The 16,011-nt window shown below is 48.9% G+C and overlaps 1 protein-coding gene across 1 annotated transcript in view; it reads right to left on the bottom strand.

Moving 5' to 3' along the window:
* Positions 1 to 14,175, bottom strand: part of LOC141145772 (phospholipase A2 inhibitor gamma subunit B-like) — a 31,489-nt gene extending 17,314 nt beyond the window's left edge. Inside the window, exons 1-2 of the mRNA XM_073632651.1 lie at positions 13,352 to 14,175; positions 9,541 to 9,660 (exon numbers count right to left, since the gene is read on the bottom strand). Coding sequence (XP_073488752.1) covers positions 9,541 to 9,660; positions 13,352 to 13,430 — 199 coding nt within the window. The 5' untranslated portion in view covers positions 13,431 to 14,175. The remainder of the gene's footprint in view (positions 1 to 9,540; positions 9,661 to 13,351) is intronic.
* Positions 14,176 to 16,011: the final 1,836 nt, after the last annotated feature.

Genomic DNA, 16,011 nt, shown 5'->3' with positions numbered 1-16,011 from the left:
AACCCTAAGCACACAGCCAAGATAACACAGGAGTGGTACCGGACAACTCTGTGAATGTCTTTGAGTGGCCCAGCCAGAGCCCAGCCTTGAACCCGATTGAACATCTCTGGAGAGATCTGAAAATGGCTGTGCACCGATGCTCCCCATCCAACCTGATGGAGCTTGAGAGGGCCTGCAAAGAAGAATAAGAGAAACTGCCCAAAAATAGGTGTGCCAACCTTGTAGCATCATACTCAAAAAGACTTGAGGCTGTAATCGGTGCCAAAGGAGCTTCACCAAAGTATTGAGCAAAGGCCGTGATACTTATTTACTTGGGATTTTTTTTTTCTTTAATAAATTTGCAAAGATTTCAAACAAACTTCTTTCACGTTGTCATTATGGGGGATTGTCTGTAAAATAATTAATTGAACCCATTTTGGAATAAGGCTGCAACATAACAAAATGTGGAAAAAAGTGAAGCCTTGTGAATACTTTCCGGATGCACTGTCTATTCAGAAACTGACAGAAAATGATATACACCACCACAGGTTAGATATATGATAAAATAATAAAATTACAAAATGATACGTTATCATCATCATAATTCACCACAAAGATCCTGTATCTCAAAATTGACCCCATGTATAAAAAGAAGTTTAATCTCCCATGAGATGCAAAAAACATGAAACGTGGCAATGCATTACATTAAATGTATTATTTTTTTCATCATAAAGTAGCCCCATATACATAAACCATACAATGACTTTGGATAAAGCTGAAGGTCTTAGACCAACCATTGTTCTGGAAAACTGTGTCGGGAAAACTGTACTCAAAGGAATGAGTATGTGCGCAGAACGGTCCATAGAACTGTGCACAGAATTAGGACCCTGCACGCATCTATACAAGCATGTGCACATGTACGTGCAGGTGATCATTAGCGCGCTGCACGTGCTCATGAGCGCAAGCGTGCATGTTTTTGCTGACTCTAGTTTTGGACCTGACCTTGCTTCCTAACTTAGCACTTCTGCTGCCCAGTTGTTGGCAACCTTTGCCCGTTTAAACTGCGCATCTGAGATTCTGCATCTGCTTCCAGGATACTTGCTTCAGCTCTTCAGCACCAAGAAACTCCAGGCTATACAGTGCCTTGAAAAAATATTCATACTCCTTGAAATGTCCCACACTTTGTCATGTTACAACCAAAAACGTAAATGTATTTTATTGGGATTTTATGTGATAGACCAACACAAAGTGGCTCATAATTGTGAAGTGGAAGGAAAATGATAAATGGTTTTCAACATTCTTTACAAATAAATATGTGAAAAGTGTGGGGGGTACATTTGTATGGCGCCCCCCGGAGTCAATACTCTGTAGAACCGCCTTTCACTGCAATTACAGCTGCAAGTCTTTTTGGGGATGTCTCTACCAGCTTTGCACATCTAGAGAGGGATATGTTTGCCCATTCTTCTTTGCAAAATATCTCAATCTCTGTCAGATTGGATGGAGAGCGTCTGTGAACAGCAATTTTCAAGTCTTGCCACAGATACTACACTAACTGACCGCCATACTACACTAACTGACCGCCATACTACACTAACTGACCGCCATACTACACTAACTGACCCCCATACTACACTAACGGACCATTATACTACACTAACTGACCACCATACTACACTAACTGACCCCCATACTACACTAACTGACCGCCATACTACACTAACTGACCCCCATACTACACTAACTGACCACCATACTACACTAACTGACCTCCATACTACACTAACTGGCCCCCATACTACACTAACTGACCCCCATACTACACTAACTGACCGCCATACTACACTAACTGACCCCCATACTACACTAACTGACCGCCATACTACACTAACTGACCGCCATACTACACTAACTGACCCCCATACTACACTAACTGACCGCCATACTACACTAACTGACCACCATACTACACTAACTGACCGCCATACTACACTAACTGACTTTCTCCCCCCCCCGGGCCAGTAACAGGACTGTCACGAGGGAGTCTCACTCACCTTCGTGTCTGGCTGGCCTGCATCAGTCCGGAGGAGGAGAAGACAGCGGCGGCTCACAATGCTTCTCTCCCCCGCGCTGTAACTGCCATGTTCAGTGTCCGGCGCAGCGCTCTGTGATTGGGCGTATGGGGGTCATGTGCGGAGGCGGGACTTCAGGAGCAATCATGGACAGTCCATCTCTACGCCTCACGTGACCCCCATACACCCAATCACAGGGCGCCGGACACTGAACATGGCGGCCGGAGCCCGGGGACACAGGAAGATAAAATTAGGAGGAGGCAGCCAATGACACATACTGGCTCCCCCTAAATGTTGCGCCCGGGGCCACGGCACCCCCCACGCTAGGAGCTCACTCACCTGCCAACTCCCGCTGACTGGCCCGCCCGCACACTCGTCCCTGGGCCCTGACTGGCCTGTTCATCACACTAATTTCTCGGAGGGGGCAATTGCCCCATTGCCCCCCCTGGATCCGCCCCTGCTTTGATCTAAACTATTCCATTGTAGCTCTGGCTGTATTTTTAGGATTGTTGTCCTGCTGGAAGTTGAACCTCCACCCCAGTCTCAAGTCTTTTGCAGACTCTAACAGGTTTTCCTCTCATGCCCTGTGCACACGACCGGTTTTGCCGTTGGAATAAACTGCAAAGGTTTCTCCGACAGAACTCTGATGGAATTCCGCTCAAACACTTACGACGGGACTAGAAAAAGGAAGTGCAATAGCCAGTAGCCAATAGCTTCCGTCTCGTACTTGCTTCAGAGCATGTGTCGTTTTTGGTCCGTCCGAACAGCATACAGACCAGCGGGTTTCCCGATAGGAATTAGTTCCATCGGAAATATTTAGAACATGTTTCATTTCTAGGTCCGTCAGAATTTTCAAAAATAAAAGTCTGATGAGGCCTACACACGATCGGAACAGACGACGAAAAGCTTCCATCGGACTTTTTCTGTCAGACATTCCGCTGGTGTGTACACGGTATAAGATTGCCCTGTATTTGGATCTAACCATCCATCTTCCCATCAACTCTGACCAGCTTCCCTGTCCCTGATGAAGAAAAGCATCCCCACAACATAACATGATGCTGCCACCACCATGTTTCACGGTGGGGATGGTGTGTTCAGGGTGATGTGCAGTGTTAGTTTTCCGCCACACACAGCATTTTGCTTTTAGGCCAAAAAGTTCAATTTTGGTCTCATCTGACCAGAGCACCTTCTTCCACATGTTTGCTGTGTCCCCCACATGGTTTCTCGCAAATTGCAGATGGGACTTCTTATGCCTTTCTTCTTGCCACTCTTCCATAAAGGCCAGATTTCTCGAGAGCACGACTAATAGTTGTCCTGTGGACAGATTCTCCCACCTGAGCTGTGGATCTCTGCAGCTCCTCCAGAGTTACCATGGACCTCTTGGCTGCTTCTCTGATGAATGCTCTCCTTGGGTGGACGGCCATGTCTTGGTAGGTTTGCAGTTGTGCCATACTCTTTCCATTTTCGAATGATGGATTGAACAGAGCTCCATGAGATGTTCAGAACTTGGGATATTTTTTCATAACCTAACCCTGCTTTAAACTTCTCCAAAACTTTTTCCCTGACCTGTCTGGTGTGTTCCTTGGCCTTCATGATGCTGTTTGTTCACTAAGATTCTCTAACAAACATCCAAGGGCTTCACGGGACAGCTGTATTTATACTGAAATTAAATTACACAAAGGTGGACTCTATTTACTAATTATGTGACTTCTGAAGGCAATTGGTTCCACTAGATTTTAGTTAGGGGTATCAGAGTAAAGGGGACTGATTACAAATGTAGGCCACACTTTTCACATATTTATTTTTTTAAAAATGTTGAAAACCATTTTATCATTTTCCTTCCACTTCACAATTATGTGCCACTTTGTGTTGGTCTATCACATAAAATCCCCAAAAAATGGGTTCCGGAGTCGGGGCAGGTCGGGTGGTTACCCAGGTTCTGGCAGTTTCTGTACCTGCGCCTGGTTAGGGGCAGGTGGCTGGAGTGACGTCGGGGGATACGGCGCCTTCCGGGGGGTGTGCCGCTACCTCGGCGGATCCGCAGAAGGACTCTAGTAAGAATATGGACTCAGTTCGCTTAGACGATTTGGCCAAATGCAAGGTGTATGTCTGTTTTGAAGGTCCTTTGGGTGCGCACCTCAAATCTGAGGTGCGGGAAAAAATTTGGCGTGGGGACTATGTGGAGATTTTCACGTTGTCTTCTTGAGAAGTTTAACTTGGACCGGATTAAACCCGGAAGAGTCCAAGAAGGAGGACGAGGAAAAGCGTTGTTACCGTCTGTCTCCGCGGACATTTAGCAATTGGCTCCAGGCCTTCATAATCAGGGAAAAATTCCCCGAGAATTGTTCCCCTCTTTTTTGTTATCTGGATGCCATTAGCGTGGCCCAGATGGTGTACGTGGGACTAGCTTGGCTTAGGTATGACGAACAGTTTCGTCAATGAAAGGCATCATTACGCCGGGATCTTAAGGACATCAGTTTATGGATGAAACTTATGACCTCGCTACTGGCCTCCACTTCATTTTTTCCAGCAGGGGTCCGACCACCCCCGGACAACCGGCCGCAAAACGGCGGGGCCAGTGCTGCCAGTACAACGGGGGTTCATGTAGATTTGGCAGCAGCTGCTGATACAAACACGAATACTCTCACTGCGGGGGGGGCTCACCCCCTGTCTTGCTGTTTCAAGGCTGGCAGGTCATGTCCCGGCGATACTACGGGAAAAAGGCAGGACACCAGTGAGGTCTGCAGCTCGGTTGTTGCAGGAGGGTTTTGCAGAGGGCTTCTTGATCCCTTGTTCCCTTTTTCAAATCCCTCCTGCGGCTGACATTGTGGTCAGCTTTGTTACACTCTGAAGTGGTTTCTGAAAAACTTGCTAAGGAGGTGTTACTGGGCCGCATGTGCGTCCCTTCTACTCATCCCCTCTTGGACAATTTGGTGGTTTCGCCTTTGGGAGTAGTTCCAAAGAAGGAGCCCAATAAATTTTGCCTGATCCACCATCTTTCCTTTCCAAAAGGCGGGTCAGTTAATGATGCCATTGACCCTGAGGCATGTGCGTTGTCTTAAACCTCGTTTGATGCTGCCGTTTTTTGGGTTCGGCACTACGGTCAGGGTGCCCTTATAGCTAAAACCGACATCGAGGCTGCTTTTCGGTTGCTGCCAGTACACCCGAGCAGTTTTCATCTTTTGGGCTGCAGATGGTTGGGCGCGTTTTACGTGGATCGCTGCCTGCCTATGGGCTGTTCCATCTCTTGTGCCTTGTTTGAGACATTTAGCTCATTTCTCGAATGGGCGGTTCGGGAGGTGGTGGGGGTCAATTCGGTAATCCATACTTAGATGACTTTCTGTGTGCTGGCCCTCCCGCTTCAAATTTGTGCGGTATTTTGCTGGCTACGGTTCAGCACCTCGCTGAGCGCTTTGGCATCCCTCTAGAGGTGGACAAAACCAAGGGCCCTACGTCGACAATCAAGTTCCTGGGGATACTGATTGATTACCAAGCGAGAGTCGTTTACCTGACGACAAGTTGCTTGCTCTTAAGGAGGAGGTTCGTTTGGCCTTTGGCAAACACAAGATCCAGCTCTGGGAGCTATAGTCTCTCCTAGGCAAGCTTAATTTTGCATGCCGTATTATGCCGATGGGCAGGGTTTTTTGTTGGTGGCTCTCGGCCACCACTGCTGGGGTCAGTTCGCCCAGGCATTTTGTTCAACTGAATTGGGAGCACAGGGCCGACCTGCTGGTGTGGCACGAATTTTTGGGCACTTTCAATGGTCGGTCGATCTGGATGGAAGGACCAGTCAGCAACTATGATCTTGAGCTTTTCACAGATGCGGCCGGCTCTATGGGCTATGGTAGGTTCTTATGGGGTCGGTGGAGCGCGGAGCACTGGGCCACCGAATGGCAGGAGGTGAGATTCCTAAAGAGTCTAGTGCTTCTGGAACTTTTTCCGGTCGTGGTTGCCATAACGCTCTGGGGGGAGTCGTTTTGGAACAAAAAGGTTTGTCTCCACTATGACAACCTGGGGGGTGGTTCAGGTTATCAACTCTCTGTCAGGGTCTTCCCCCCTGCTGTGTTGTCTCCAGCAAAATGTGTTTCTGTACACTGTGTATATTCCAGGTGTGAAGAATACGGTGGCTCTCTCGCTTTCATTTGGACAGGTTCCGAGAGTTGGCACTGGGCGTGGAGCAACAGGGAACCCCTTGTCCTCTTAGGCTGTGGTGGATTGCATTGGAATCGCCTCCGGTTTGATTCAAAGCTCTGGGCAGGGGTTGCAATGGCCATTTCGGAGGTCAGACATCTGGTGATTTATTTAATTTGTCTGTGTTTCTCTGCCGGCGTGTTCATTTCCGCTATGAACCGGAAGTTGTCCGGTTTGGCGTTCCTTTTTAAATTGCTGGGCGTCCCGGACTTTACCAAGATTTTTCCAAATCTTGGTAAAGATCCGTTTCCAAAAAGGATTTTTTGGTAAAACAGGCCCTGAGAGGTTATCGAAGGTGGGCTTGGCGGCTATTACTTTTGACATCCTACGGCCTTGTTCATGCAGACACCCATGGTGTGTTCGTCTGGTTTTGAAGTTTTGTTATTCGGGGCATCCTTTGCTTTGGCTTTTTATGGAGCCCTCAGGGTGGGTGAGTTGGTCAGTCCATCCAGGACCGCAAAGGGTGGCTTGTCAGTGGCAGGCGTTCGCTGCGATGGCTTTGCTGTAGTACTGTTCATCCGCCGATCCAAGATGGATCAAGCGGGAAGGGGAGCTCATGTCTGGTTGCTACGTATTCCTGGTTCGCCCATCTGCCCGGTTGCAGCGGTGGAGGAGTATTTACGGCTTCGATGTGGGGTTCCTCGTTCCTTTCTTAATCATTCGGATGGCTCGGCCTTGTCTAAATTTCAGTTTGTGACGGTTCGCTGTCTCACGGCTGCCGGCTTGGAGCCACACAGCTACTCTTCTCATTCTTTCCGCATAGGGGCTGCCACCGAGGCTGCCCGGTGGGGATTGGATAATGCGGTGGTGAAACGTAATGGCAGGTGGGAGTCAGACCGGTTTAAACTTTATGTGCGTCCTCACTTGATTTAATATCCCCGGGTTCTCTGGGGCGTCTTTTATATTATTCCTATTACGTGTGCTGTTGTGTGTTTGGTATGTTCTGTGTTATGTGTTAAGTTTTTCTGTATTTCTTTTCAGATCATGCTTGCCTCGTGTGGATTCTGGGACATTCCTTTGTTCATTGGGGGGGGTCAAGAGGGCTGATATCAGGCCTAATGGCCGTCAGCTGGGATTCCCCAGGTCCGAGGCCAGCATCAGGTGAATAGGGGTCCCGGGATTGTTATGGAGCAGGGTGGTCCCGGGGGTGAACAGAGTTTCTAGGTGGGACAGGCCCCTTGATGTCCTGGTATTGCATGCTGGAGGCAATGATCTAGGGGTTCGGTCCAGCAGACACCTCATTCGAGACGTCAAGTTTGACGTACTCCGCCTGCAGATGGCCTTTCCTCACACTGTGGTGGTTTGGTCTGACATTGTAGGTCACACTACTTGGCGTTTTGCCAGGTCTGTGGATAAGTTGAACAGGGCCAGAGTAAAGGTTAACAAGGAGGTTGGGAAGTTCATAGCGCAAAACGGCGGTTTCGTAGTATGGCACCGGGAGCTGGAGGTAGATACGTGGCGGTATCTCCGCAGTGACGGGGTTCTTCTGAATGCAGTGGGCACGGATCTGTGGTCCCTGGGTTTGCAAAACGGGGTACAGCAGGGTTCGCCAGCTTCTCCTTCCAGCCAATTCAGTCGCTTCTCTCCCAGGCCAATCAGGACAGGAAGCGGGTCCCAAGACAATAGCGAATCAACATTCCCTAATGTGACAAGTGGGTGGGCTCAGGGCGCAGAGATCTGCGCCCCGAGCCCAACCTTTTTGAAGACAATTAGAGCCCCAGGCTCTAATGTGCTTCACAAAAAAAACCCCATAGAAATCCATGCGCCCGGTGCCCCTCATGGACTGGCTGCCGCTGCGCCTGGCCCTCCCGCATGGAGGTTAGGCGCTATCGCACGGAGATTAGGGGGGCAGCGCCCCTGCGCCCCTTGTAGACTGGCCACCGCTGCTTCCACTGACTCCAATAATGGAGCATAATTCATCCCAGTGACACCAATGATGGAGCACTATTCTTTCCCCTGACACAAACGATGGGGCTTAATTCCTCTCAGTGACACCAATGATGGGACACTATTCCCCCATCTCAGTGGCTGCTGGTGCTCTAATTTTATGGGGGGGCAGCAAACAAACCGCCCACCCCCACGCCTGCTCGCCCCATCCAGGTCGCAGGTGGCTTCGGTGGCTTCCCCGGCTTCTCCTCCTGGCCAATTTGGTCGCTTCTCTCCCGCCCAATCAGGACAGGAAGTGGGTCCCAAGACTGGGAGGAGAAGCAGGAAGACAATAGCGAATCAACATTCCCTAAGGTCACAAGTGGGTGGGCTCGGGGCGCAGCGCCCAAGCCCAAACATTTTGAAGCCAATTAGAGCCTCAGGCTCTAATGTGCTTCCGCAAAAAACCCATAGAAATCCATGCGTCTGGTGCCCCGTATGGACTGGCCTCCGTTGCTTCCATTGATACCAACAATGGGGCATAATTCATCCCAGTGACACCAATGATGGGGCAATATTCCTTCCACTGACACCAACAATGGGGCATATTTCCCCCTAGTGACACCAATAATGGGGCACTGTTTTACCTTTTATTTACTCCAACTGACACTGCGACATTATCTACTCCCACTGGCCATAGTCCGGCCCCTTTAAAGTCTACAGGACAAAGAACTGGCCCTTTATTTACAAAGTTTGGAGACCCCTGACGTAGGGGAACAATAGCCCCTATATAATAGTATATATGGGACAGGATCTCTTTATGAGACATCCAGGGTCTATTGGTCATACACGCCATTTCCTGCCTATGAGCCATTGAGCTTCTGCCGCCCTTCCTAGTGACACCCGTCATGACTGCCCAGGGCCCGCAGGTGGGACAGCGGAGCCCGGTGAACATGGCGGGGGGTCACATGGGGGGGGGCAAATTGGGGTGCTTGTGGAAGTGATTATTGGCTTCACAGCTACTCGTATTACTTCCCCATTGAAAGCCGAGAGTCGGCTTGTTAAAAGGACATGTCTGGAGCATGTTAAAAATCAGAATCCCTCAGATTGTACGGCCCTCCCCCCCATGCTGGCACCCTAAGACGGCTGCCCAAGCTGCCCTTATGGTTGCCCCAGCCCTGGCTATGACACCCTGGTTTTCTTCAGTCTTTTGAGCTGATCGTCATTCATCCTGGAAGACTGAGGACATCTTGTGGCAAAGAAGAGGTAGTGTTGGGGACAGCTTTAGATTGAATGTGGGTATTGCAGTCAAAATTGCATCTTTTTTCTCTAAAATCTCTAGGGGAATGTTTTAATTAAGTTTAGCCTGGAGTTGAGCTTCAAGTCCTTCTTGTGACTTCCATCAGAAGTTTATTAGAAGATGGTCCGGACTCACCTATCTGGTACTGGACCAGGCTGGAGATACACACATTGGATCCATTCTGACAGAGCACAGCTTGCCCCACGCAGGGATTTCCAGAAAAATCTTTACATTCAAAGCATTTCAATGCATTACCTGAAGAATGGAAAACTCAGATCATTATCATCCATAAAAACTAACATACTTACATAAGTAGAAATAGAAGAATTGTTATTAATATTGTTTTATTATACAGGAATTATGTAGCACCAAACAGTTTGCCCAGCCATTTACAAAAATAAAGGGAGACAATATAGGTACAATACAATTCAATGTAAGAGGAATAGGAGGGCCAATGCTTGTGGGAGCTTACAGTCTAAAAGGAATGGGCAAATAAATATTATACAGCAATTATAAAGGCCACAAGCTGCCTACGAAGAGTGTCTTCCCTGCCATGCCTTCCCTGGTAAGTGAGACCACCATTTGTGAGCCTTTTTTTCTCACCACTTAACCCAACCAGGTATGTGAAACATGAGGCTGTCAGAGCTGCAGAATGTAAAAAAACATTTAAAAAAATGACTGTGTCAGTGAAGGTCGGTGTCTCTAATGGGAAGGTACTCACTGGGGAGGCTATCTGTCCCAAGTGGGGAGGCTATCTGTACCTAGTGGGGAGGTTCTCAGTCTCTAGTGGGGAAGCTCTCTTTCCCTAGTAGTGAGGTTCTCTGTCCCTAGTTGGGGGCTCTCTGTCCCTAGTGGGGAGGCTCTCTGTCTCTAGTGGGGAAGCTCTCTGTCCCTAGTGGGGAGGCTCTCTGTCTCTAGTGGGGAAGCTCTCTGTCCCTAGTGGGGAGGCTCTCTGTCCCTAGTGGGGAGGCTCTCTGTCTCTAGTGGGGAAGCTCTCTGTCCCTAGTGGGGAGGCTCTCTGTCTCTAGTGGGGAAGCTCTCTGTCCCTAGTGGGGAGGCTCTCTGTCCCTAGTGGGGAGGCTCTCTGTCTCTAGTGGGGAAGCTCTCTGTCCCTAGTGGGGAGGCTCTCTGTCTCTAGTGGGGAAGCTCTCTGTCCCTAGTGGGGAGGCTCTCTGTCCCTAGTGGGGAGGCTCTCTGTCTCTAGTGGGGAAGCTCTCTGTCCCTAAAGGGGAGGCTCTTATGCCGCGTACACGGTCAGACTTTTCTACCGGACTTGTCCGACGGACGCCGACGGACCAAATCCGGCCGACAATCTGATCGTGTGTGGGCTTCACCGGACCTTCAGCTGACTTTTCCAGTCGCAAATCTGACGGACTTTATATTTGGAACATGCTTCAAATCTTTACGTCGTAACTCCGCCGGATCCAGAAATCCGCTCGTCTGTATGCTAGTCCGACGGACAAAAACCCACGCTAGGGCAGCTATTGGCTACTGGCTATCAACTTCCTTATTTTAGTCCGGTGTACATCATCACGTACGAATCCGTCAGATTTTGGTGTGATCATGTGTAGGCAAGTCCGTTCGTTAAAAAGTCAGTCGGAAGTCCATCAAAAGTCCGTTGAAAGTCCGCTGGAAAGTCTGTCGGACCAGTCCGGTCGAAAAGTCGGCCCGTGTGTACGCGGCAGTAGTCTCTAGAGGGGAGGCTCTCTGTTCCTAGTGGGGAGGTTCTCTGTCCCTATTGGAAGGGCTCTCTCAGTCCCTAGTAGGGAGGATCTCTGTCTCTAGTGGGGAGGTTCTCTGTCCCTAGTGTGTATATGTGTGTGTGTGTGTGGGGGGGGGATTTCGCTCTCTAGTGGGGAGTCTTTCTCTCCCTAGTGGGAAGGCTCTTCGTCTCTAGAGGGGAGATGCTCTGCCCCTAGCGAGGAAGCTCTTTTTCCCTAGTGGGGGGGCTCTCTGTCCCTAGTGGGTGGGCTCTCTCAGTCCCTAGAAGAGAGGATCTCTGTCTCTAGTGGGAAGGTTCTCTGTCCCTAGTGTGTGTATGGGGGGGGGGGCTTTCGGTCTCTAGTGGGGATTCTTTCTCTCCCTAGTGGGGAGGCTCTTTGTCTCTAGAGGGGAGATGCTCTGCCACTAGTGAGGAAGCTCTTTTTCCCTAGTGGGGGGCTCTCTGTCCCTAGAGGAGGGGCTCTCTCAGTCCCTAGTAGGGAGGATCTCTGTCTCTAGTGGGGAGGTTCTCTGTCCCTAGTGTGTGTATGTGGGGGGGGGGGGCTTTCGGTCTTTAGTGGGGATTCTTTCTCTCCCTAGTGGGGAGGCTCTTTGTCTCTAGAGGGGAGATGCTCTGCCCCTAGTGAGGAAGCTCTTTTTCCCTAGTGGGGGGCTCTCTGCCCCTAGTGGGTGGGCTCTCTCAGTCCCTAGTAGGGAGGATCTCTGTCTCTAGTGGGAAGGTTCTCTGTCCCTAGTGTGTGTATGTGGAGGGGGGGGCTTCTCGGTCTCTAGTGGGGAGTCTTTCTCTCCCTAGTGGGGAGGCTCTTTGTCTCTAGAGGGGAGATGCTCTGCCCCTAGTGAGGAAGCTCTTTTTCCCTAGTGGGGGGCTCTCAGTCTCTAGTGGGGAGGCTCTCTGTCCCTAGTGGGGAGGCTCTTTGTCTCTAGAGGGGAGATGCTGTGGCCCTAGTGAGGAAGCTTTTTTTCCCTAGTGGGGGGCTCTCTGCCCCTTGTGGGGAGGCTCTTTGTTTCTAGAGAGGAGATCCTCTGTCCCCAGTGGGGGGGGGGGGGGGACACTCTTAATCTCTAGTTGTGTAGGTGATCTGTTAGTGGTGGGAAGATACCCTTTTCCTAGTGGAGAGTCTCTGTCCCTAGTAGGAAGGTGTTCTGTCCCTAGAGAGTGATACTTTTTCCCTAGTGGGAAGGTGTTCTGTCCCTAGAGGACAGGCTGTCTGTCCCTGGTATAGAGGAGCTCTCTCTCTCGGGGGTAGGTGTTGTGTCAGTAGAAGAGGTACTCAATTGAATGTTGAGGTGGTTTGTACCTTCTGGAATGGAACCTGGGACTTTGGGGAGTTCCTGGGCACATAAATTGCTTGGCATTAATGATAAGCAGAATTAAGACAAACTGTAGCATATTTTCCCACAACCAATGTAGGAGACTTTGGACACCATTTTACAGGAAACAATAAAGAGGGGAAGTTCTCGTGGTGGAACAGAGAGTGGGCTGCTCGGTAAACTAGATAATGATATTCATTTAATTATACACCAGCAGAGTGAATCACACCCTCCACTCTGAATCATTTGCAGGATAGCTTTCTGAGGTTTTCTCATGGTTATTGACTACCTGATGTCTGCTGGACTAAAGGGACCCCTTTGAGGAATCATTTGCCAACCACCCAGTAATGTATGAGCAATTCATTAACACTACAGAACAAAAAATCCTGCATTTAGTATCAGTCAACCAAGATTTTTTTCATCCTACTAATTACCAAAAACTCCATAACAGCACAGCGTTGTATATATAAAATAATCTTCTTACATTTTATTATACGCGAAGCATTAAAACATTGATTACATCATAAAAATAAGATTCCACCTAATTACAATGTGCATACCCAAGCATGATCATATACTGTATATCCATTCCTCTGTAGACTAACTCTCATGCCAACAAAGTTAATCCAACGTAACATAACCATCCTATATCCATCATATAATGAACAACTGAGTGATAGACCACCAAATAGTATAGAGGTCCCTACACTTCACACAGCCATGCTTCTAAAAGCGCACCATACTACCAAAGCTGATAATTTTACCAAAATTTGAGCTGCAATTTGTTGGCCTTAAATCTACACTTTTCTGGGGAGACTTCTCCTGTCTCCATCATGGACCGGTGTATATTAGACCTAAGAGGTGGGAATTTCTGGGCTCTACAAAGGGGTGAAGAAGAAGGGGGGGCACTCACCTCCTGCGATGAAGAAGGCCAGGACGCAGATCAGACAGGAGGCTGGCGAGGTGACCCCGGCACTCCGTGCTGGCTCCATGAATGAGAGTGGCAGAGTTTAATGACCTACTGAATTCATTCCTGACTGCAGTGTGTCAGAGAAATCCCGGCACTACGAGGGTGTGATGTGACAGCCTAATCGCAGGTAAACCAGTTCAGTCATTATGGGGTGTGAGGTGTTTGGTGACACTTCTTGTACAAACGCGTTCACCCATCACTCAGCTATGGAAAATCCCCCTTCCGATGAGCTATTACTGCGATTTTCTTGCTAAATTAAATAGGCTGAAAAAGCCTCACAGCCATAAAGTGATTGTATGACAATCTCCACCAGTTTTGGTCCAAAGGAGGCAACCAACTTCCTCCCTTCACAGGGAAATGTGGCCACTTTATTATTATTTTTATTTTTATTATTATTATTAACCTCTTGCTTACTGGGCACTTAAACCCCCCTCCTGCCCAGACCAATTTTTAGCTTTCAGCGCCGTCACACTTTGAATGACAATTGCGCAGTCATACAACACACTGTACCCAGATGAAATTTTTATCATTTTTTTTTCACACAAATGGTGCTTTCTTTTGGTGGTATTTAATCACCACTTTTTTGTTTTTTTTTGGGGTTTTTTTGGGGTTTTTATTTTTTGCTAAACAAACAAAAAAAGAGACATTTTTGAAAAAAAAAACAAGACGTTTCATAGTTTGTTATAAAATTTTGCAAACGGGTCATTTTTTTCTCCTTCATTGATATTCGCTGATGAGGCGGCACTGATGGGCATTGATGGGCTGCACAGATAAGGCGACACTGATAATCACAGATAAGGCGACACAGATAGGCACTGATAAGACGGCACTGATGGGCACTGATGGGCCCTGTTGGGTGGCACTGATGGGTGGCACTGATGGGTGGCACTGATGGGTGGCACTGATGGGCACTGGTAGGTGGTATTGATAGGCAGCACTGGTGATGAGGCACTGATTGGTGACATTTTATAGGTGGCACTGTGGGCACTGATAGGTGATACTGTGGGCACTGGTAGGTGGCGCTGGTGGGCACTGGTAGGTGGTGCTAGTGGGAACTTGTAGGTAGCGCTGGTGGGCACTGGTAGGTGGCATAGAAGCCTCTGCAGAGGCTCTCCATGATCTCCATGGTGATGAGGCACTGATTGGTGACCATTTTATAGGTGGCACTGTGGGCACTGATAGGTGACACTGTGGGCACTGATAGGTGATACTGTGGGCACTGGTAGGTGGCGCTGGTGGGCACTGGTAGGTGGTGCTAGTGGGCACTTGTAGGTAGCGCTGGTGGGCACTGGTAGGTGGCATAGAAGCCTGTGCAGAGGCTCTCCATGATCGGGACTGATGTCCCCCTCACAGCCACCGGTGATCGGCTTTTTTTTTCTCTCCTCAGGCTATCAGCGTGAGGAGAGAAAAAATAGCTGATTACCGGCTCTGTTTACATCACATGATCAGCTGTCATTGGCCGACAGCTGATCACGTGGTAAGGGGTCGGGATGGACCCCTTACTCCGATCTGTGATCAGCCGAGTCTCATAGACCTGAGGATCTGGGTCTGAGGATCGGCTTCCTGATTGACTGGGAGTAGAAGCAGGAAGACATTAGCGGACATTAATTCGCTAATGTCACACAAGTGGGTGGGCTCGGGGGGCAGCTCTGTGCCCCCTAGCCCACCCTTTTTGAAGCCAATTAGAGCCTCAAGCTCTAATCATGTGCTTCAAAAAAAAACCCATTGAAATCCATGGAGATTAGGGGCTGGGCGCACGGATTAGGAGGGTGGCGCCCCTTATGAGCAGCCGCCACTGTTCAGTAAATTGCATTGGAATCGGTAAGACTAAAATAAAGTTGTTTTTGGGGGTTTTTTGGGGGTTTTTTTGGCCCTGTAATAGGGCAAATCGATATTTAAATAAAAGTTCAGCTTTAACCACTTGCACGACCAGCCGCCGCCATTATACTGCGGCAGGTCGGCTCGTCCCCGCAAATCGCCGTAGCTGTACGTCGGCCCTTTAAACAGCAACTGATGCGCGTGGCCGGCGGCCGCGATGCCCGCCGTCCGCTGGCCACGCGCAATCGCTCCACAGAGAGGCAGAACAGGGATCTGTCAATGGAAACAAACAGATCCCCGTTCTGTCAGGGGAGTACAGAGTGATCGTCTGTTCCTAGTGATCAGGAACAGCGATCTCTCTCCTCCTCCAGGCAGTCCCTTCCCCCCCCACAGTTAGAGACACCTCCCAGGGAACACATTTAACCCCTTGATCGCCCCCCAGTGTTAACCCCTTCCCTTCCAGTGACATTTATACAGTAATCGGTGCATTTTTATAGCACTGATCGCTGTATAAATGTCACTGGTCCCGAAAAAGTGTCAAAAGCGTCCGATCTGTCTGCCACAATGTCGCAGTCCCGCTAAAAATGGCTATTATTAAAAAAAAATTTTAATAACAAAAATGCCATAAATCTATCCCCTATTTTGTAGACGCTATAACTTTTGCGCAAACCAATCAATATATGCTTGTTGCATATATATGTAGAAGAATATATTTTGGCCTAAACTGATGAATTTTTTTGGGGATATTTATTATAGCAAAAAGTAAAAACATTTATTTTTTTTTT

Source organism: Aquarana catesbeiana, linkage group LG05 (assembly GCF_042186555.1).
Source record: "Aquarana catesbeiana isolate 2022-GZ linkage group LG05, ASM4218655v1, whole genome shotgun sequence".
In the NCBI taxonomy this organism is placed as follows: domain Eukaryota; kingdom Metazoa; phylum Chordata; class Amphibia; order Anura; family Ranidae; genus Aquarana; species Aquarana catesbeiana.
This window is presented reverse-complemented; position numbering and strand designations above follow the sequence as displayed.